Source organism: Telmatherina bonti, assembly GCF_933228915.1.
Source record: "Telmatherina bonti genome assembly, chromosome: 6".
NCBI classification, from domain to species: Eukaryota; Metazoa; Chordata; class Actinopteri; order Atheriniformes; family Telmatherinidae; genus Telmatherina; species Telmatherina bonti.
In genome coordinates this window covers 23,498,491-23,522,558 of record NC_136624.1, presented here as the reverse complement: position 1 = coordinate 23,522,558, position 24,068 = coordinate 23,498,491, and the positions used below count along the sequence as shown (strand labels likewise).

The window sequence follows — 24,068 nt, the reverse complement described above, 5'->3', positions numbered from 1 at the left end:
CACAATTTTAATGTCTTATATTTATTCATATTTTTCACCATTTTTGAGGTGATATGAATTTGATTTATTTTAATTATTATGTTTCCTTTCTGTTGCATTTTAAATAGTACTGAGTATTGAGCACCATCCTTAGTATTGGTGTCAGGTTTGAAATTTTACTATAGAGACGACCCTAGTCTTCCTAGGATAATTAATCTGCACATTCTCTGAAGAAATTCATAAACAAGCTCTTTTTGAAGAAAGAATCATTTAGTAATGTTACATTTCAATCAGTTTGGATTCCAATTCTTGCTCTGAAACTTTGGCCTACTTTTAACCATTAGTAGATTCACCATCCATTTTAGGAAACAAAGCATAAAACAAAATAATTCATTAATGTAGCAGAAGCCTTGACATCAACACACTGAAGAAATGTGCCCAAGGTCCCCTAACAAATATCTGTCATGCTTTCATTATAGGTTCATTAGCGAAGCTGTTAAATCATGGTTCCAGAGCATTCCTTATTCTGTTGTTGTTGCCACATTGTTGTGGGATTGTGTTTCTGTGTCAGGCAAGTGTATCATTATCCCTTCACCCAGACGGATTAGCTTGTTGCTCAGAGCTTCTCCACCAATATATCTTACTCTTGATGAGGTGGCTGGGGAAACGGGGATTGGACTAATGCTTTATAATGCCACAAGGATCAGGGTCCATCCACAGTGAATTTGAACACTGTGGTGGGTGGTGCATCAAACTTTTTAAGTCAGATCTATGGAATAATAACTCTTTGTCTCAATTTCTCACTCTCTCCCAGTTTTGCATCTTTCCATATGTGATTGCATTCAGTCAAACTCACGTTGATGCCCAGGTAGTGTGCTAGAAGACTGCATTTAATGGTGGTATCTCACTGAGAAGCCATTATGGGCTCATGTGCATGTAGATGTGCATCCATTCTCCATGGCATCTTCACTCATTGAGATAAAAGTAATCGCCTCAGGAAAAGATTCAATACTCTTCTAAAGAGACATTGTGACAGCAAGCAGCCTGTTTCTTGTACAGACCCAGAAACATGGTGAAAGATTTAACTCATGGTAGTTGGTAGATGTCTTTCTTTTTATTGCACCTTCTTTGTGTGCTATTATTATTTAAGTGGAATCTGGACAAAGATTTGGTGTTTTGTATGTTGGGCCAATGTCAGCACTGCAAGTTGGCATGGCAAAATGTAAAAAAATAAAACTGCTGCTGTTGAATGATAGCCTATGACTCCTCTGTCAGACTCCCTGTTCATCCCTCTCTGTATACCATGCCTATAAGTATGCTATTTGGTATTGTACCTGCACTAAGCAATACAATAAAAAAAAATTTTAAAAAAAGGTCTCAATTATTGAATCTGAGCTAACCGTGCTTATCACTTATTAGAGATAAAACTGCTGTCTCTGAATGTTATCATTAGAAACATTTTTATTCAGTGAAAAGTTGCTGAAAAGATTAAATTTACTGGAACTGTGGACCAACTTTATATACTCTTCTTGACCTTGAAGCGGGCGCTGGAGTTTGCCCAAGCAGTATACATGTGCTGAGTGGACTTGGAAGCAGGGACTTTGTCCCTCTGGGACTCCTGTGGATGACACTAAGGGAGTTTGGCCTTCCGGACCTCCTTGTAGAAGCTAATATTTCCTTGTACTAGTGTGAGAGCTTAGTCCTCATTGCCAGCACTAAGTCAGGTTAATTTCCAGTTAGGGTTGGATTCTGCCAAGGCTGCCCTTTTTCTCAGGAGTTTCTAGGCACAGCCAAAGTGTTGAGTGGACCCAGTTTGATGGCCTCCAAAGTAGGGCTGTTAAATTAATCGAATTTTGATCATGATCACGATTTTGGTGGCCACAATTAAATAAACCTGATCGTCAACAATATTTACATTCAAAATGCGAGCTCTGCTGCATGTTTATCTGATCACTCAGGTTCTCAACCAGAAGTCTGCCAACCACGAGGGGTGAACACGTGGTTAAGGCTTCATTAAGCTGTCTAAATACCAAGCATGCAAACCTTTAACCAGCAGCCAGTTAAGTATCGTTGGATTGGTTGGATATTTGAGGTGGGCATGGTTAACATGGAAAAGCATGAAGCGGTAAGATGCCGCTTCCGCATTTTTCCTGTTGCAGGTAAAACGGATTGTTTTGATTAAACAGCTGATTAAACAGGTGGTAAAAAATACTAACATTTTTACAACATGTGGCATTAAAATACACAAACCCTACCGCGTGCACAACATGCCCTGCCGCGGACAAATATGTGTGCAGCCCTACTCAGGAGTGGGTCTCTGCTTTTTGCAGTTGATGTTGTTCTATGGGTTTTATTAAGGCATGAGCTCCAGGTCTTGCTGGAACGAATTACAGCTAAGTGTGACGTGATTGGGATTAGAAAACCACCTCTAAATCTGAGACCATGATCCTCAGCTAGAAAAGGGCTGCATGTCCTCTCTGGGTCAAGAATGAGGAGTTCAAGAATCATTTGTCCTGTTCATGAGTGAGGAAAGGATGAAGCGGGAGATCAATAGATGGATCTGTGCTGCATCTGCAGTAATGCAAACTCTGTATCAAGATGCATGGGAACAAGGAGCTGAGCCAAAAGGGGAAGCTCTCAATTTACTGATCGTTCTATGTTCTTATACTCACCTATGGTCATGAGCTGTGGGTAGGGACTGAAAGAACGAGATTAGGAAAACTTGTAACTGAAATGAGTTACCTCCACTGGGTGGCTGAGCTCAGTTAGGTCATCTAATTGGGCTCAGAGTAGAGCCGCTGCTTCACCACATAGAAGGGCTAGATCAGGGGTCACCAACTCCGGTCCTGAAGGGCTACCATCCTGCAGGTTTTATTGTTTTCCAGGTACAACACACCCAACCCAAACCAATGGCTCATTAACAGGCAGGTGCAGAAGATGACAACAAGTTCTTGAAGAACCTTTTCACTTGGATCAAATGTGTTGTACAAGGGAAACACTAAAACCTGCAAGATGGTAGCCCTCAAGGACTGGAGTTGGTGACCCCTGGGCTAGATGATGTGGCTCAGGTATCTGGTAAGGATGCCTCCTGTGCTCCTCCCTGGTGGGGTATCCTGGGCATGTCCAGTCAGGAGGAGACCCCGGGGAATACAGAGGACATGGTGGAGGGACTACATCTCTCGACTGGCCTGGGAAAACTTTGGGATCCCACAGGCTAAATGTAGCTGTGGAAATGGAAGTCTTGGCTTCCCTTCTTAGGAAGCTGCCCGTGACCTGACATGTGACCTAAGCAGTAAGAACATGGATGGAATTTGCTCTAATTTTATATTTGTCCTATTAAACCCCACTTTGTTACTGGTAAATAAAAGGTGAAACAATTTTATAAATATAATTCTAATTATATACTTATAATTAAGTATATCTAAAAATAATTATATCTACTTGGCCCAGCATTTGCACCAATCTGACTATTTAGTTTAGGCCTTATTGTCAAAAAATATTGCAGTTATTCAGTTTGTCCTCTTTTCACTTCTTTGAAACTGCTATGTATAATATGACTAAAAATTCAATACTAACAACAGACAATGAAACTGAAATATGAATTAGAATTAGATATCTGGGTTTATATCAGGATTTTGAAACAGAAAGCAGGGGCACAGCAACGACACTCAACTCAATTATCAATAAGCAGAAAAGCATGTGGGACTGTGACATTTACATTAATTCCAACCTGCAATTTTTAGATTTCAAGGTGATTGTGCAAATTGATCATGATTATTTATCTCCAATAAATGTGATTATGTAATAAGTATGTCAGATTGAGTTAAGCTTGATGGGAAACATTGCTGGGGTTTAATTTGTCCATTAAACAAATGTCTCATTTTTCACCTTTATTAACTGATTTTGACACAAAATGTCACCATTTTCAATGTTGGAAAGAGCCGTTGGTCCTCTTTGTCTTTATCTGTTTTTGTTATGGCCCATGTTATATGGGATGGTAAGATAATTACCTACATTTTGATTATAAACATCAGTCAAACTTCATATCCTCATGAATTGTCCTGTTTATTCTATATTTTTGCCAGTGTAATTCATTAACCAGTTCTGTGTAAAATATCGCCAATACTTTGAATAAATTATTAACAGTTAAACCTTTTTTAAGCTATTGATATTTATTTATTTACTTACTTATTTACTCATTTATGCATGCATGCATGCTTTGGCTTTTCTGACATTATGTTCTCAGATCTCAGCAGCCAGGTGTAAAAATCTGGAATTGTCCTTTAGTAAATTTTGTGGCGAGACATAGGGCTGAGCGATATATCGAATATACTCGATATATCGTTGCTAGTCCCCTGTGCGAATATAGAAAATGCCTATATTCATCATGTTCGAGTATTCTGTTGTCACGCAGTTGTTTTTAGCTGTTGGCAGGGTTTTCTTACTCCTCCCCGACTCTGCACCGCTTTGCACGGAGAGTTAAAGCAAGAGCACCTCGTTACGTACATAACGTGATCTACGTGCTACGTCATGAGAGGCAGCGTGTAGCCACTTTCTCGCTAAATCTGGCGACTTCTTGTGAAAAGCGACTAGCGACAAATCTAGCAACTTTTACAGGAGTTATTGGAGACTTTCCTGGTGTTTTGGCGACTGACTTTAAAGCGCATACTGTAAAGTTATTTTCAGAACGAGAGTCGCTCCCCGTCCTAAAGCACTCAGTCCCTCCGGCTGCAGCTGCAGCCAGTCAGGAGCAGAGAGGACACCTGCACGACTCACCTACAGTCACAATGAACAGCCAAATCCGCCACTGATCCCGCTCTGGATTACAGAGTGGGACGTAAATTGCAAAGTTTTTCACGTCACGCTAAAATAATTAATCATATTTGATTACATTCACAGCCTCTGTCACTTACTCGCCTCATCCACTGTGTGTGACACAAGCATATTTATCTAGCTCGTCATGTCTCTAGAAAGTACAGAAAGCAGTGGGAATCAAATCCTGAATTAAAAACTGGCTGAAGCTGTTTATTGGAGACGATACGAGGACATTTTGCCTGTATTATAAGCCTGATTTCTATGCTAAACTCTGCGATTAAAAAAAAAATACACGACAACTCAAAAACGTATCCATAAAGCAAAGCCTTATAATAGTTCATTTGAAAAATTACCCCCTAGAGCACCTATTTTCATACGTTGCATTTATTACATCATGCAAAGGCACTTTATTTTGTTTTAAAATGACATGTTTGTGCCACTGCTTTAACTGTTCAATAAAATGCGGTTTTGATCAGTTTGCTTCATTACAATTTCATCCTTTTGGCATGAATGTTTAAAATCAGCATATCTTAATGCAGGATGACCAATTATGTTTTAATGGAGACACAAAATCATCTTACTGATGTGATTGTCTGCACCAAAGCATTAATTCAAGGCTAAGGTTAATATCGAGATATATATTGTATATCGTGACATGCCATAAAAATATCGGGATATTACTAAAAGGTCATATCGCCCAGCCCTAGCGAGACATGAAAACTTATTCACTAAGTGCTGGCGTTCATGCTATTTTTCTCTCCTGTCATTCATACAGTGTCCCTCTTGGCTCTTTTTCTTAGTCACGCAGTAAGCAAAAGGCATCTGCACACATCCAGCAGAAAAGGAGCCAGACAGTTTAAACAGTCCTGAATGGCTGCTCTTGCTCAGCATTGAAATTCTGTGTGACAATGACCAAGCATGAATCACCACTTTGCCAAAAACTAAAGAATGAAAGGTTGTTTTTTTTTCATCTGCTCCGTCAATAAAAATTTCAAGCCCCATGTCACAAGCCACAGCTAAACTGGAACACAGCAGGATAAAAAATAAAATGTGAAACTGGAACTTCTGCAGATGCTTTTATGATGCTCAACATGGCTTCCATTATTAGTCACATCTTGACCTTTTCTTGTTCTTTTTGACATTCAAAATTTGACTGAAACACATCAATTCTGAAATGTCAACCTTACTTTTTGCTTCGGATATAATGTAACTGCATGTGTTGTAATGAAAGAGGCTCTGGTTTTATATAACATTACTCTTTCAAATGCACCATTAATTTTTTGAGGAAGAATATAAATTGTAAGATGAGGTATTAAGGTGTGTGTGTGTGTTCTTGCCCATAGGTATTTATGTGTGTGATGGGGTTGAAAAGGAAGATAAATGGTTTGTAGATGCTGAGCCAAGAGATTTCATTCAGCAAACAACACTAATGATATTCCAAAGTGTGTGTGTGTGTGTGTGTGTGTGTGTGTGTGTGTGTGTGTGTGTGTGTGTGTGTGTGTGTGTGTGTGTGTGTGTGGAGAGGGATAAGGAAGAAGTGAAACCAGAAAAACGAGAAAGAACGTGTGCTGCTGTTTAATTGCATGACTTTTATGAAGATCCAGTGTCTCTTTAGAAATTCCTGAGATTTTCAGAAACTATCTGCTGGTAATTTAGATGAAATAATCCCTCGACCTCCTGTTGCTGCACAATAGCGCACTAAATCATTCTGAATAACTTCGCTTTCCACCCCCCACCCCCCTCCTCCTGGGGACGCACAGCGAGCCCTGACAAAATACTCCCCCCATCACTGCCTCTAGCTGCTGCTCAGAGAGAGAACCAAGCATATCCGTGCGCGCTTCAGTCTCTCCAACCTCTTCCAAAGTGTCGGACAAAGCAGCAGCCTTCTGAGCGCGCAAAAGACAGTTTCCAGGCTCCGCACGGTGACCACCGCGGGACCGATGCTGGCAGCGCGCATCAGCGTTCCCCAAAATGTGCCAGTCCTCTGGATCAAAGCCGAAACCAGGCTCTTTCGCCGAAGCCGGGAAACTCTTCTTGAAACACAGCACCTTGCATGGCTTGAGGCACATCTTTCTGAGCGGTTCCTACCCCCGGAGAGTTGCGTGGCTCCTGGCGTTCTTGGCGGCTTTGGCTTTGCTCTTCACCTGGTCCTCCAACAGAGTGCGGTACCTGCTGTCGTCTCCAGTGTACACCAAGGCGCACATGGTGTACGCCAAGCGGCTCGTTTTCCCCGCCGTCACCATCTGTAACCAGAACTTACTGCTGCCGCGACGCATGAAGAAGACGGACATATTCAGCGCGGGGAGGTGGCTGGGTCTTTTGGGGAGGAATTGGCAGGTCGCCCCTGCAGCGAGAGAGGCGCTCATTTCACTGCGGGGAGACGGTGGTGGCAGCACGGGGGGCGAGCCGCCCTGGTCTCCGTTGTCTCGGATTTTGGACTTTAATCACTTCCTTCCTCCTCCACGGGAATCCCAGCCGTCCATGAGGCAGCTGCTGGATCGGCTGGGACACCAGCTGGAGGAGATGCTGCTGTATTGTCGGTATCAGGGAGAGCTCTGCGGCCCGCGTAATTTCAGCACCGTGAGTGTTTCCTCAAAAGTTCTTATTTTCCCCTCCTGTGAACTTTCCGAACCCTCTCCCAACAGGTTGGTGCAGTTGTTTCAGAGCTTAATCAGGCAATAATTACCTGCCTGGATCTTTTGGTGTGTCAAGAATAGACATCAGCTGCCTCATTATTTGCTTTGAACATGCAGTCACCGCGGTGTACACGATTCATATTCATCTGCTCCTCTGCGTGGTAATGTGCCTTTGTAGTTCAATTAACTTTATTAAGTTCTCTTCACGTACGTGTTGCAGACTGATATGGACTCATGTTGTGTTCCAGTTTATTGTTGATCACGTTAAAGCTGCGATAATGTTCTTTGACTGACTTGACATGTGGAATTTTTTATTAGCAGCTCTTCATTGTGATTGTTGTTTTTGTGGTTTCTGTGTTTTTCTCTAATAATTTATCATAATCATAATATCTGAAATTCCTCACCAGATGTCACTTTAAAAAATGCATCTTTCTGTGTTTCTGTGTGTGATTTGAATGGCCCCGCCTACGCGTTCAATCACTGGTGGATCAATCTGTGTGCAAACCTGTGCTCACAAGAGACCAATCTGCCTCTAATGAAGACTTTAAAAAAAAAAAAAAAAAAATCATTTAGCAACACATTGCAACATTCACTGACAGTGTGATAGAGTGCAGCCTCATTGATTTCGCTTCATTATTGCGTTGAGAACAATGTAAAAGCCAGTGTTCCCCCTCTGTCCCGCCTCATTACCAAAACATGCATTTTCTTCTGCACATAGCTTGATGTTTGGAAATCAGGTTCTTCAGCTTGATGTTTGGAAATCAGGTTCTTCTCTCATTTTGCAGCAGGCCTGACTAAGGACTTCAAGTTTCTGATGAAATGTTTATATTGGAAACTGCTGTTCTGCATTGCATCCAACTGTAATCTGAAAATATCCACAAAAATATATGAAAACGCGAACTTCCTCACCTTTAAAAGCCACAAATTAGCCATCACAATCGAGCACGTTGAGCATTTCAAGGAGCAACCAAGAAGCAGCAACTTATTTCAGAAATAAACATAATGCCAAGGCCTGGGGTGTTGGGAATGTGTTCTAATCGATCATTCCCCCCATGGCTTTAAGGCAGGCAAGACAACCTGCCGAGATGAGTCAGACCAGTGGAATCAGTAACACATGAGAGCTGATATGTCGAGGACGATGGCAAGCCTGTCTTAATACAATACATATCAGAATCTATCACCTTTTGTGAAAGACAATCATCCCCTCCCCTCTTTTCTGGTTGCTCTAGATGCTCCATGTTGTCCACTGGCTCTCTTTTTGGTAGCTCTGTCCTTCTTTACCGTAGCTGTAACAATACAAATGCTTAATTCTTATGAGGCAGCTCTTACGTCATTCACAGGTTGTAGACATGGATTTTTGGATGAGAAATCAATCTGACAGCATGCTGTCAGCTTCTGCATATCCCACTGACTGATAATGCTCTGTTCAGTTTTCTTAAATCTTACTGGGAAGACTACTTGAGGGTGAAGTTGCTGTCGTTATTTTCTATTTCTACTGGAGTAATGGATGTTTTTTAATGTGATTGTGCAGAAAACATAAATAGAAAAAAGTTTCTGTTTCTACCAATTGTCTTTTACATGTGTAGAATTGCTAAAAGAATTATCAATTAGTTGAGGATTTGCAGGCACAAATATATGAAATGCGTGTTGAAGTACCACTTTTATTAAACTATTAGCTAGTTGTTTGCTGATTGTCATTTAACTGATGCTTCTTTAAACATCCTGCTGGCAGAGAAACTTTAGCTTCTTGGTGAGATGCTTCCCTTCAGTAAATGAAATGCACAATGTTCCCCTCCCTTTATGCTGGTTTGGTCCTCAGTAGTTAGGAGTTCATTTGTGTCATGGTTTGTGCTATTCAGGTACTGGCCAGTCATTCTTTTAGGGGGATTATGCTGAATGAAAGCAAACATCTACTTCACCTGTAAAGGAAGCTGGTGTGATCGGTGTTTCATTTTCATGCATTCATTCATCCATTCTCCGAACCGCTTAGTCCGATTAACTGTTGCAGGGAAGCTGGAGCCTATCCCAGCAGTCTTTGGGCGAGAGGCGGGGTACACCCTGGACAGGTTGCCAGTCCATTGCAAGGTCAGTTTCATGCAGTTAAACCCAAAATGGCCATTTGATATTGGTAATAAGCCTGAATAACTTTAAAAACAAAATCTAACTGCAGTTTTTCAGACCAGTTTTGAGATTTTGTTTGCAATTTAATTCAATTTTAACTTTTACACAGTGGTAATGAAGATGTATATTTATTGCATGAGATGGAGGATTACCTCATCATATAATATCACAATATAAGCTGTTTTTTATTATAACAAAAGGATGCCAAATTGAGATATAACCAGCTTCACTTACCAACTGCAAGATGCAAAAATGTGGCCAAAACCTTAAAGCCTGAAAGATCTGTTTCCTCTAGAGGAGGTTTATACATGTCCTTGTGCTGAAAACTAAACAGTATGATGTTATTTATTTTATTTACATCACAGTATACCATTGCTCACTTTACATGCTTTCTGTTTTGCACACAAAGTTCCAGTCCTATACTAGGATAAGCAGGTGCGCGTACTCTAAGCAGCAGACAGAGAATGCATGTTGGGAAAAATGTGGCTTAGAAATCAGACAAAAATTAGCGTTCTTTAAACTCTCCAAGGAAGGTGAGGGTGGAAACACTTTTTATGAAAGCTGAAAGTCCCTCATGAAAACGCAGCGCACAGCTGCAGCATTGCTGTCTTCGTTTCAGCTGTTCCTCCTGAAGGGGTCGCCACAGCAAATCATCTGGTTCCAACCACAGAGTCAGTACTGAAGCTCTGTTTGCACAGTTGTACTTTGGCACATGTTTTACTTCCTGATGCAGCCATCTGCATTTATCCAGAAAACACTTGTGTCCCTTGGGGAACACTAGGGGAGCAGGACTCAAACCACCAACCTTCAGGCCACAGGTCAACTGGCTCTACCACCTGAGCCACTCCCACCCCCAAGTTTAATCTACAACCCTTCCCTAGAGATATAGAACTTTTCTTAAGTCTGAAGTCCTCCCCGGCCTGAATTTACACTTCATCATGTTGCCTAAATTAGTGCTATTATTTCCTGAAAGGCCCACCCTTCCCTTCATGTCTTACTTTCCGCTCAGCTCTCTGTTTTAGGTTTTCACAAAGTGAACTAAATAAATTATATTTAATGCCACTGACATTTTCAAATCTCTCATAGCAGAAAAATTTCACACAGCCGCTGATCGATCAGAGTGATCAGCTCCAATAACAGACACACGAGTTACCGTCCACTGATCTGTAAATTCAAATAAGAGTTTCAATAGAATAAAAACTCCAGTGAGTTCCGAACGGCCTTGTTTTATTTTATAAAGTCTAGACATGGCTGCAACACAAAACTGGGGGAAAAGAAGCTACGACACCAGCAGCATGTGCTGGTTTTGACTTCTATGTCACGACAGTATAAATATTCTAGCCTTCTTCCCACATGCATGTAAGCAACCGCTTCGCCCTCCGCCTTTGCAGTGTGCATGTAGTTGATACGACTGTACAAGAACAATCATGGCTTTTTTTTCTTTTCTTTTTTTTACTTTATAAACTCTGCTGGATGTTCCTCTGCCAGCAGCTACAGAAACCACTTTGAGCTGTTTGGGTCTGAGTGCACTTCTTGATGATGCAGGGAGTGGTCCCTACAGTATGATGTTAAATATCTAAAACTTTTCAGATACAAAACCTTTTTCTCTGCACTCTTTACAGAATAGTTCTACTTCCATATTATCTGATCCACAATGACGGGCTTCTAAAAATAGAACAGCGCAAAACCCAGTGCACTGAAAAAGACCACCTGTGGCTGAAATAGGTAGAAATCCTTATATTTGCTTGGCTGAGTGATTTAAAAAACAATAATCTTTCACCTTTTTTCTTTTTTATTTCCGACCCAGAAGGAAGACTCCCAATGTTCAGTGTTAGCATATGAAGAAGTTTGCCAGTGGTTCCACAATCTGGAAGAGAATCTGACGGAACTGCATGCAGCGTTAACCAATACAGCAATTATGTTATTTTCTGGCTCAGAGCCCTACACATAAATCCATGCATTAGGTTACGTAAGACAGCAGAGCAGGTTGGAACCCTGACACTGACAAACATGTGGCTCGCACTGGAACTTCTTTACATTCTCAACAACAGCCTCATCCTAAGCCACCATGAGTTTTCTCATGCTTCCTTTTTTTATGTCGACACCACAGACTGTATAAAAATGTGTACAATACCCTTTAAAAAGTGAGATCTTAACTGATACAAAACGCATGCTAAACTTAGGACAAAGCATATTTGCTTGAGCATACAGCTTCGGCCGCTGCTTGTAAATATCGTTGTCATCAGACAGGTCATTTAGTCAGGGGATTAAATATGCTATATGGAGGGGGACTCCAGGAGATAATGTCGTGTTGAAAGCTTACATCTCTATCTGAAGCATTTTCTTCTTGAAGTTGTTTTCCTATGTGCAGTGTGTTTTTATATATAAAGCTTGTTTGCCCCTGCTGGCCACTGTACATTTATGTTGTAAAATAGGCTGTTGGAAAGATGTGCATCTGTGGAATGAGCAAGACAACTAAACCTGTCTGTACAAAAAGTACTAAAATCCCCTTCAGGATTCTGCTGTTGGTATTCACTCTTGTTTTGAGATTCAGCTGCTGCCAGATGTGTCCCAGTTATAAAGGTACGATTGACATCTGATTGGAACCTAATTAATACTCAGACATATCAGAATGGGATTCATGCACCAGTAGTGATCCCATTTCTCCAGAATTGATCACCAAACAAGAGTTCCAACTGGAGAATATTGCAGGGGATATTGACACATTTTCGGACACACATGAACTACCATCAAATTTAACTGTAGTGCTCATTCCACAGAAGTGTTATTTTTATAAGATATATTTGTTGTAAAGCTAAGCACTCAGGCTCTTCAAAAGTATGTAATATAAAACCAGATGGTTTTATTAAAGTGGAAAAACATGAATAAACATAAATTTTCTTACTTTTTGTTCTGAGTTTATAAAGACTGTGGAGTTGAAACTTTTGAGGAACTTAAAAGCGAGAGTAGAATTAGGACTATCCTACAAGCAGAACAATCTGTCTGAACTGGGGAAATAAACTAAGTGTAAACATCTTGTGACTTTGGCTGTGTAGCTCCTTGGGGCTAAGATGGACATCTGCCGTTATATCTGTATAAGTTTGTGAATCTATCAAGTCTGTTTTGCAAATACCAGTGAAATGTATGTTAAATGTAAAGTTTCAGTTTGCTCTGAAACTCTTAGGTTTAAGATTTAAATAGATTTTCAAAAGGCAACACTCACACTCTGTTGCATCTAAAGTTCAGACAATAATGCTGCCATTCATTTTATTTCATAACATCAATCCTTCAATTCATAACTGGAAACCTTTATGTGTATTACTGGTATATTTCCCGATTTTTCAACCTACACATTTAACTTCCCCCTACTGTCTGCAGAGACCTTTTGGAAGCAGCACACAGAATAATAATAAGTGAAATGGTAAGAAAAATAAAATATATCACATCAATGTGTCTCCACTGGAGCTTTTATATAACTTGGTCCTTGTAACTAAATAGAGTTTAATCTGTTGCCATGGAGCCTGATGTTATTGAAAGTTTCTGCAATCCTGAGTACCTCTAAAACTCTACAGGCTTGTTGACTTCCTTGAAAATCAAGGTTATAAATTTATTTCAGGCCTCTAAAAAAAGTAGTCGACAAAGCAGTCTCTTCTCAAGGTCCGTTTAACTATTTCCATTGTTCGTAAGAGCAGATGAGCACTGTCTCATTCACTTGACAGCTGCAAGCATCCACCAAATGGAATTTTAGGTGCAAGTGTTTTTGGAAGATTTGCTAAGAGTCCTCTTAAAGTTTTGTCAAAGCGTCAAAGATCAAAAACCATTCTTAAAACAAATGGATTATGATATGTTTCGGTCTTTCTGGTGTTGTAATATAATGTCTGTGTTTTGCAGGATTCTTTTCTAATACATAAGAAGATGTTAGCAACATGTGGACTAAACAGAAAACTAAGCCATCATTTTCAACTTATCAATTGTTGCTTGAGACAAAGGCTGGATGACCCTACTTTAGACATTATATCCCTACAATCAATATTCCTGATAATTATATATACATATATATATATATACACATAAATCATCAGGAATATTGACAAATTACATTTCTTGATGGATAAAGTGTGACCTTGGAAAGTCTTCCTCGGATGTTCGTTTTTGTAACTCTCTTAGCTTATTGCTTAGTTTATTAAGCTCCACACTAATCTTAAAATCAATGGAAAAGATAAAGTGGTTCTCTGGCAACTTTCATGGAACAGATTGTTCATCCTTGTCACATTGTCATGTGAAGGATAGCTGAGGGCCATCTCAACAATCACAGGCTGTCTATCTGTGAATTATTTATTAAGAAAAACTTATTTTTTTTACTCTAGCAAGAACCAGTAAGGGCAATGTCTGTATCTGTTTTTCCACATAGGTAGGCTTGATTTAAATGTTTGTGTCCTCTGTTTAATAGTTGAAAATATGTAGCAGTTCATTTAAAAGGCTGTGCATAAAGCTCAGTGTTAAGTGGTGCAGAAAGTGAAAGTAGTTCAGGCTTTTATTCACCAGGAAGAGCGGCTCTAGCGTCACAGAAATACACTTCCCGCAACACTTTATGTATGTAGGCTGTAACGTTAAGAGAAAAGCTGCAAATAACCAGTCAGTCTTGGCCTTTCTACCTAACTTGATTTCATATTAATGATAATGTATAAATTCCTTGTTATATAAATAAAATTTTGTTTCTGCTTCAGGCAAAATGAAAATAATACTAAACCATGAAAATGTCGCAGTGCACATGTGCAGACAACAAGCTTTGCGGGTGAATAAGATCAGCAGACAACAAGAAACATATTGAGAAGGAGGACAATCATCAGAACGCACAACACGACGAACATCCTGAATCCCCAAGGTCACCACGAGCACCCACCGCTCTTTACTCAGTGCAGCAGTCTTCTGGTTACCACAGCAACTCTGGCGACATACCTTCTGTTGTCAATCACTTCCAAGCACACACACAGACAGCAAGCACACAAACAAGTGCTGTACACCTTCTCCTGCACACACACGATCATTCAAATCCTCGTACAAAGTGTTCACGACAATCGTATAGCTGTTCTTCTGATCTGTATCTGCTAAATGTTTTCGACACAAACAGCTTTACCGCTTGCTTTTGTTCCAACTCGTCCAATGAAAAAAACAGAAAAAGAAAATCAGTCTTTGTGAGTTTTAATCAGAAAACCTTGGAAAGAAAATAACCAAGCAAACAGACTGGATTTGCTGGAGCCTTGTATTTGTAAATGTCTGAAACTGAAAGCAAAGATCTTTTTCCCTGTAGATGTGTTTGTTTTGTTCATATCAGACAGAGATGTGTGATGTCAAGACATTTTTCTGCCTTTATATTTTCCAAAGAAATGACAAACAATGATCTTATTATTGCTTGGGATCGTTCCAGGACTGAAGATGGATTTTAGGGACAGTTTATTGTTATTTGGATTCATCGCATAACCAATCACTTGAGGGTCTGCAGACAGAGCGCTAACAGTTATGAACAGTTACGCCTCATATTGAGTCTAAGTATCAGAAGGTCTCTTATTACATTTCATCACTTTGTGTCTTAAAAGCTGCTATATAACCTCACTTTTGGCAGTCATATGTTGTGCTTTTGGCTCCGCTCTATTCTGCATTGAACAGGATCCACATTAAAGTTTCCCTTGGCTCGTTGTGACTGTGATTTTTCTTTTTCCTGTATTTTGTAGCACCATCCATCTGGTGTTTGTGGCATTTGAGTCATGGAGCTCTGATGTGTGACTCATAAGTGAACTATGTGTTAAATGTCTTTTTATCTGTTAAGTTCCTTACAATGCAGTTAAAAGGAAAACAGGTGTATTTGTGTGGAAATTTGTAAAAAGAGGAGCATTATGCACTAATTAGCTGTGTGTGACATCTTTAGTTCACAAAGACTCTTAATTTCTACTGAATACTTTGAGTATAGATTTTAGAGAATAACAGATTGCAAAGAAGACTTTTATTAACCACCTTTTCTTGCTTCCACCAACCGTCTCCATGTGAATGTCAAAATGCTGAAGGTTAATACCAAGTTAATTGGGAGATAAGGTGCTCTGCATCGACAACAAAGACAACAAAGTAGCGGAACATTTTATTTGGACCTCTGCCATGCCTTTCCATTTCCTGATGTTGATGATTAGATCAAACATCCATTAGTTCATAAGCAGTCATGTCTGTGCAAAAAGGCCACAGTTGCTACATGCTACAGTAGCTGATCGGCATTGTCTGCTGTATTTGGCACATGCCCGATCAGCTGCTCTTCACATGGCACTTTGGGGGGGTTGGGACAGAAGCCTTGCATGCATTGTGTGACATCTGCACATGTGTTGTTTCACTGAAATGTAACTAAAGTATTTTAAGTCTATGTAATCTGATATTGTTACTTTTTATAAAATGCTCTAAGTTAATTATATTAATTGATAAGGTTTGGACGATACTCTTTTTTTTTTTTTTTTTTTTTTTTTTTTTTTTTTTTTAAATTCTTGAACAATGATGCAAACTGACACCCATCCTAGTCCTGGTCATAATAGGATTAATCATTTACAGGAAGGAAAAAAATGTACATTTTGTTCAGTTTAGCTTGGTCATTTAAATAGACCAATGATTTGATTTTTTTCATTATTACTGTATAATTTTTCAAAGTTTCACATTTGCAGGTTACTTGTTTTTTGTATGTTTTTTTTTTTGTTTTGTTTTTTTTTTTAATCTAACTGCAGTGTTCAGGTCGTACCTTGCTAATGTAAAACACAGCCATTTTTCAAACTTCATCCGTGCTGTGACAAACAAAAAACTACTTCAAACTACATCTAAAATTTGTCAGTATTAACTTTAATGAAATATTTATATATTAATTAAGATAATATGTTGATCTTGTCAGAATAAAAACCATAGAACTGTTATAACCACAATAATTTTGACTTTATCTACCAACTGATGCTTATTTTGGCCTGATGTTTTTCTCAATCAGTAGCATCCATCTCTTTCCTAAATATTAAATGAATCAAATAAAATCTACTTGGTAAAGGATTGCTTTTCTTGGTGCAGACTTTGAAGACAGTGAATTGTGTAACATAGTAAACATTTCAGGGCATATAAATATATAGGTGCATAGTTATAAAGGATTTAAAAGTAAAATAATCTCTCAAAAACTGAGAATTTATATTAATTATTAGAAAAGTAAGATTTGGCATTAGACCATAAAAACCAAAGAGCAAGTGTGCCAGACAAAGAGCAAGGTTATTAATGAATTAAAAACTAGTTTGATTGACATAGGAATAAATGAAAGCTTGGAGCTATTACACTGACAGGCTCTGAAGCGTCTGCTTGAAGGTAACCAGTCAAATTTTCATAATAAGTAAATGAGGTCATCAAGGACCACGTGTGAGCACTTCACTTTAATAAATGGTCTTAAGGGAAGGATAGTCCTTCTTATGCAATATCTTCATTATTGCTTTTACTATGTTCACAATTCTATCAGTCAGAGTTCAGCAGCAGTTACTTCTCAGATTTCAGTATCTCGATAAGTTTATTCTTTGACATTTCTGCTTAAAAATAGCTGACATTTAATTATCATTTACATACATGTATTAATTAAACTCAGAGTGATATTTAATATTTGAAGTTGAAAAAAATCAATATTTAGACTGAAATGAGACAATAACACCTGTTGTCTTTGTGTAATTTTCTTTGTCAGTCGGGCTCATCCCCGGCTGAAACACAAGTCATGTTTACTTGAGCACAAACAACCGTATCATGCAGTACTGAGAGCAGCGAGAGCTTGGATTGTCAACAGGGTCTCAGCACTAAAACCTCGGAGGTCTGCAGCAGACAGCATAATACGACAGGTTGCAATAGCTGCTTTTATAACAGCCCGCTTGTTTAAGATTAAACTCACACAGCTGGAAGCTCGCATTTCTAAGTATCGGAAATGAGAGTCACACTCTGTCACTGATATAAACTCCAACTGAAATTTTTTCTCTCTGTATGTTTCAGATATTCACACGCTACGGAAAATGCTACACGTTTAATTCAGGCCAAGATGGACGTCCCCTGCTGGTGACGATGAAGGGTGGGACGGGCAACGGCCTGGAGCTGATGTTAGATATCCAGCAGGACGAATATTTGCCTGTTTGGGGAGAGACTGGTAAGCCTCACCTGGGGAACACATCACACGAGCATCTCAAGGCTTCTAATATCTCTGCTGAGATGACAAGATTGGAATCAATACTATTCAAAAATGGAGAACTTTATTTAAAGGGTTTTTGTCATTTTTTTTAAATGAAGAAAGAAAGAAATTAAATCATCAAACAAGCCTGTTATTTTCAGTGTTGGTGCTCCAACAAATTTCAGGAGTATAACCTTTTCCTGAGATTCTCTTCTAATCCCAAAGACAGAGACATGACATGGGTTGATTGCACTCACTTTAAGCCCCTTTTTGATGTAACTGGGAAGCTTTAATCTTTTTTTACGGTGCTGGTTCACACTTTGCACCAAAAATATCAAAACTCTGCTTTATTGTAGAGATCTCGTGTCACTAGAAGAAGTTTTTCATGTAGTTCTGTTTTCGCAAAATTGTTCTAAATTGAAGCTTTCAAAACTATACTAAACAGCACAAATTACTTTCTGACCTTGGGTCACTCATGTACTGTATGCCCTCAACTAGAGTCAAATAGCCCTAGGTTCACTGTACTGTATTAACTCAGCCAGGATAGATATACTAGATATGCATACACACACACACACACACACACATGCATACATACCATATATACATGCAGATGTTCTCCTTACTGAATAATCATGATGATCCTGAGGAGCGTACACACTGATTAATAAAATTTCATCCAATGCCTCCCTGAAATATTATCAGCTAATCTGCATAAAGACAGATTGTTATTGATTAGAAGAATTTAGTGCTTGGTAATATAATTGTATCCCTTCCCAGTTAGACTCGCTGACCACATGAATGCAAAAAAACATAGGCAGAGCCATTTGCGAGATACAAAATCAATTGCAGCTACAAACTCATCCACTTAGGGTCAACCCCTCATCAGCGAGTTTCAGTGCGGCTTCTGGGTGCCATGACACTTTGAATTTAATTCAGCTATATATGCCACTGTGTGTTCGTTTCAATACTTTATGGACACGGGAGAATAAATGGAATGAGACTGCTGAGCGTAGCCACAAAGACACAGTGCACACGGTTATGATGAGTGGAATGATTTAGAAAGCTGCCGCCTGTACTGCAGTATATAAATATAAGCCACCTGTACTTCATGATAAGTAAGTAAATAAGTAAAAGTTTTTTTTCAAAAGTGGCAAATTGAAAATATTAGGATGCATTAACTCCACTGCAAACAATGATGAACTCCAATTACACACACTGAATGATTCAGATTGTATTGGTATGGATTCAAGAGTGTTTACCTGATTGTGTACTTCAAATTTTATATATTTTTTTCAAGCGGTTGGTTGGGATGTCATTGTATTCTTATACTTTCCAGTATGTTAAACCAGCACTAAATCTTAAAAAATCATCATTGGTCTAATCTTGCCTCTTGCTCTGATGACACTAAAGTGGACGTGGTTGAGCTGATACTTTATGCACTTCAAATATGAAACATACAAGTTCACCAATCCATGACAAACCTCATTTCCCTCTTCTGTGTTGGTGGGCATGTGCATTTATATCCAGAAACACCCCCAGAATGCTAAATGTGGTCAAACACTGTAACAACTGAAAAGAAAGCTGGCAACAGAGCTCTACTGCTCGACTCAGAGGCAGAATCAAGGTCAGAAAAACAGTCTTTACTATCACAGGTTCAGTAAATAGGGAGCCCGTTGGTGGATCAGACAAACAGTATGTGACAGGAAAGAGGTTGAGTTAAAGCCAAATTCCGGGGAAAAAAATTCAGAGATCAGAAACAGCAGGGCACAAAACAGCCGAATAAATGGCTGAAATGCCTGTCACTGAGTGCAAAGATAAACATGGGGAAACCAGCAAGATTTAAACTACAATATGGTACAGCTTGTAAAAAGCAGTACACAGTACTATTAATTTGACTTGTTTTGCTGTAAACAGGAGCAGACTAGAGGTGAGACGGACTGGTTTGGTGCACATTTCTCTGAAAGAGTTGGATTCATGTTTTTTAATACTGATGGTTTTTATTTTCATCCTTTTTTTTAAAGTATGCTATGTATTAGAGCTTACATTCTAGCCTAAATAATACAATTTGCTAATACTGCAGCCATTTCTTTAGGCAAAGAGAAGTAATGAGGAGCATTTATGCCACTGTTGTTATGTGCTATAAGTCTAATCCTTCATTTATTGGGATTGAACACTGGAACAAATGCATAGAAGCTGCTTTTCCAATTGCTTTTCTGGCTTTGCAGCTATAGATTTCATGGGGTAAATTTGACACAAATAACAGCTGCATTAAGTTGTGCTCTGGTGGAATTATTAACAATGACAAGAGGCATTAATCTAAATAATCTATATATTGTGGCTGAAGTAGGCTACATGCATGTCTTGCCTTCGCCATTCAGTCACGTTTTCATAACAGAAAGCAATACAGCTTGAAACCCACTGCTCATTGTTTCAAACCTCCAAACATTAAAACAAACATGAACTAGTCATAGAAATATTTTTTTTAAATTTATTTAGCTGGAATGAAAAGTATTCGTGAATAATCATGCTAAGGTCATTTGTGATAATAGTCACAAGTTTAGTAATGAGGCAAGCACAAAATTATGAAACATACAAAACCATGTGGAAATGCTTTAAAAACTAAAGAAAAAGTTGATATTCAAACAAAAAAGAGAGAAAACAGAAGGCAGTTAATAAGAAACAAGATAACAAGAAAAACATAGTCCAGGGATTCTCAATCCTGGTTCTCGAAGGCTGCAGCCTGGCACGCCAGACTGGAGTGCTCTATATATTCCATACAGAGCGACTCAGTCTGGAGTCATGGATCACATTGGTCTTAAACAAACTAGCCACTCTGATTGGTTGATTGAGGAGACTCTTTCTTCACCATAGACTGTATATAAAGAGATGGACGGAGTCTCCGTGACGTCACCCATAGGTTTCTGAAGAGCTGAATTGAAGCTTGGTGGGCGGTTCCTACCGTCGCCATCTTGGCAGAGGTATGCATGTCGTCACGCCCGGAAAATACAAATATAGGCAGAGGTAGAGCTGACAAGTGGGCCGTGAGCGTCATGGCGGATGATTGACATCGAGCAAACTCCGAGCTTGCTGTAGCTAAAAGCTAACCAAGCTAACCCCGAGATAACTGGAGCCACCCAGCTAACAGACGTAAGCAGGCTAAAGCTAAGTCACACTGTTAATCGGCTAAAAACCACGGTTGTTCTATGTTCTTCTTACTTGAAGCCAGAGATTGGTACTTGTCAATCAAAAGGACACACCCCTAAATTTGCCAAACTTCGAGATTAAATTACTTTTAAACGGGCGAGTTAGAAAAAAATTCACTCCCCCCACAGTTGTCATGAAGGTAAACCTGACCTATAAACCGAAAATGGATTTTTGAACCAGGCTGTAAACATGTTTGTTTCTGCCGTGAAGTCTGCCTTTTTAACATGGGAGTCTATGGGGATTTACTTTGTTTTGAAACCAGCCCCTAGCGGATGAAGGGAGAATTGCAGCTTAATGCACTTCTGCATAGGCTTCACTTTTAACCGCTGGAGGTTGCCGCTTGGTCACCACGTATTCTTCAAAACATTAAAGATGTCACATGGACATAGCGGGAGTTTGTTTCTTTTTGCTGTAAATGCTGTTTTAAATGACCAGGAACATATCAAATCCTTAAAACCTCAACAATTGACAGCCATGAAGGCCTTTCTTTTCTTTTATGTCTTCTGTACTGCACGCCATGTTTATTTTATTATGTTGCGTTCGCTCTACTGAACACTTCCGAATATTGTAGGCTGCCGCTTTACTGATGTCACATCCACCATTTTTCTAACTGGTTTACTCCTTGCTTGAAATCCGTTGATGCGAGTGAGTCCCCAGACTCTACGCTGGTACAGCGAGAGAGTCTGGCTTGCCAGGCTACAAGGGCTGGTGTCCAGCAGGAAAACACCTGACTCAGACTCAGTCAAGCTCTTCACATGTCTGCTAAATACGCAATGATTGGAATCTGGTGTGTTGCAGGAAATCCTGCAGGACACTGGCCCATGAGAACCAGGATTGAGGACACCTGACATAGTGTAACCTCAGGAGCAGGGAGATATCACAACTACAAGGTAGTTGTGTTAATGTACAATTAGTTTCTGCTGATGAAATCAGAAAAAAAAAACAAAAAAACAACTGGCTTGGGTGGATGAAAGATTTTCTTTTTAGGATGACATTTTGCAGCGTGGCACCCACAGAATGTATATAAAAATATTGACAGAGCCTCCGTGACATCACCCATAGGTTTCTGCAGTTCCTACCGTCGCCATCTTGGCAGAGGTATGCATGTCGTCTCGCCCGGAAAATACAAATAATGGCAAAGAGGTAGAGCTGACAAGTGGGCCGTGAGCATCATGGCGGATGATTGACATCGAGCGAACTCCGAGCTTTCTTTAGCTAAGAGCTAACCGAGCTAACCCGGAGATAACAGGAGCTAACCAGCTTACAGAGGTAAGCGGGCTAAAGCTAAGTCACGTTGTTAACCGGCTAAAAATCGCAGTTGTTCTGTGTTCTTCTTACTTGAAGCAGGAGATCAGGTACTTGTCAATCAAAAGGACACGCCCCTAAATGTGCCAAATTTTGAGATTAAATTACTTTTAAACAGGCGAGTTAGAAAAAAATTCACTACCCCCACAGTTGTCATGAAGATAAACCTGACCTATTAAACCGAAAATGGGTTTTTGAACCAAGCTGTAAACATGTTTATTGCTGCCGTGAAGTTGGCCTTTTTAACATGGGAGTCTATGGGGATTCGCTCTGTTTTGCAGCCAGCTCCTAGTGGATGAGAGGGGGAACTGCAGGTTAATGCATTTCACTTCACCAAAGGCTCCATCCATCTTTTAAATACGGTCTATGGTGGCACCACCTTTCAATCACCCCTCCCTCCTTAGACATGTTTTGGGGTGCAATGTAGTTTTATATTATTCATTTTTGTAACAATTTCTGCCAGTGCAAAGTCATGTGGGGGCAACAATTACAAAAGGCTGATATAGTTTGATACCCTGAAAATATGCTAAGTACAATTTGCCTTTTTTTTCTTTGGTCATATTGTTCTGATTTGTTCTGTGTATGTTAGTATGTTTCCTTGCAGAAAGTCCCACCTCCTAAGAATTCCAAGGAATCTAAAAAGTTCTACCTATGTACGAGATGATTTGTGATGAGGAAAGTTCTTTTTTTTGTTGTGTTTTTTTACCAGGATGGTATTGGTGGAAATGTGCCGAGTTTTTTTTACAATCCTGGATTAATGAAATAGTATTTCATGAAAAAGTGACTTATGTTTCAGAGGCAACACCTAGTACTTAATTGTTCCTTAAGAGTGTTGAAGAGATACCAAAAATTTAACCAACTAACTTTTTACATTGAATGCTTAGTTCTTTAGATGGAAATTGGAAACTAAGATATTGATTAAGCATGCACCGTTAAATTTTGCTAATGTAAAGAAATTCTAAAATTTTTAGGATCAAAACCCCAATTTGCAGAGAAGAACGTGCCACCCTGTAATATCTCTGCCTGTCTACACTATCTGTTATTCATACAAAGTGTACCATAGAAAGCTGCTACACACATAAACTTCATGAGGTTATACTGTAATCTCTAGATATACACATCCAGCACAACTCAAACCAAAGTTATACCTTTAAAAGATTATAAAAACAAGAAAAGGGGAAAAAGGAATAAAGATTTTATTCTGACTTTAAACAGAGCTGATCATTGCAAAGACAACAGAAAATCTCAGATGTTGTCAGCACAAAATGTGGTACCAGAATAGCAAAAAATCAATTTGTGGTACGTACCAAACATGCTAGTTTGGTGTGTTGTTGAATTTAGTCTTAGGCCCAAATTATTAGCAGTTTATTTGTGTTTTATTGATGTATCTTGGAAATACCAGCACACTGAATGTGATGTGTCAAATTAGAAGTTTTATGTCTTTTTTATTAGAAGATGAAAAACAAAAGAGACACAGTCGGAAGGACTGTTCAGAGATCAGTGTGATTGACTAAATGCAACTCAGTTCTCTGTCAATGGAGCTTGATGTGCTGGGTTGGGATACAGGGAGAGGGTGATCTGTCAGAAACAATTCGTAAGATAGAAAAAATAAATAAATAAGGCAGCTGGAATAAAAATTTCACAAGAACATGAAAAGACAGAAGCCCTTGGAAATACTTTATTTTCTGATTTGTCGATATTCAGCGAACATGTAGTGAAAGCTTGCGTGGAGAAACCTAACCATGCTGACCATGGAAGTGGAAGCAGTTTTCACACAGATGGAGATGAACTTGTAAGAT

General features: G+C 39.3%; 1 protein-coding gene across 2 annotated transcripts in view; it reads left to right on the top strand.

Annotated features, from left to right (window-relative positions):
* The window catches only part of asic1b (acid-sensing (proton-gated) ion channel 1b), a gene marked incomplete at its 5' end in the record, with an annotated part of 186,608 nt that overhangs the window by 137,402 nt on the left and 25,138 nt on the right, over positions 1 to 24,068 (top strand). The window contains 2 exons of one of the 2 annotated variants that reach the window (XM_079242425.1): positions 6,766 to 7,374; positions 17,586 to 17,736. In XM_079242425.1, coding sequence (XP_079098551.1) covers positions 6,766 to 7,374; positions 17,586 to 17,736 — 760 coding nt within the window. Of the gene's footprint in view, positions 1 to 6,765; positions 7,375 to 17,585; positions 17,737 to 24,068 lie in introns of those variants that run through there. The other variant, XM_079242426.1, reaches the window with a different exon arrangement.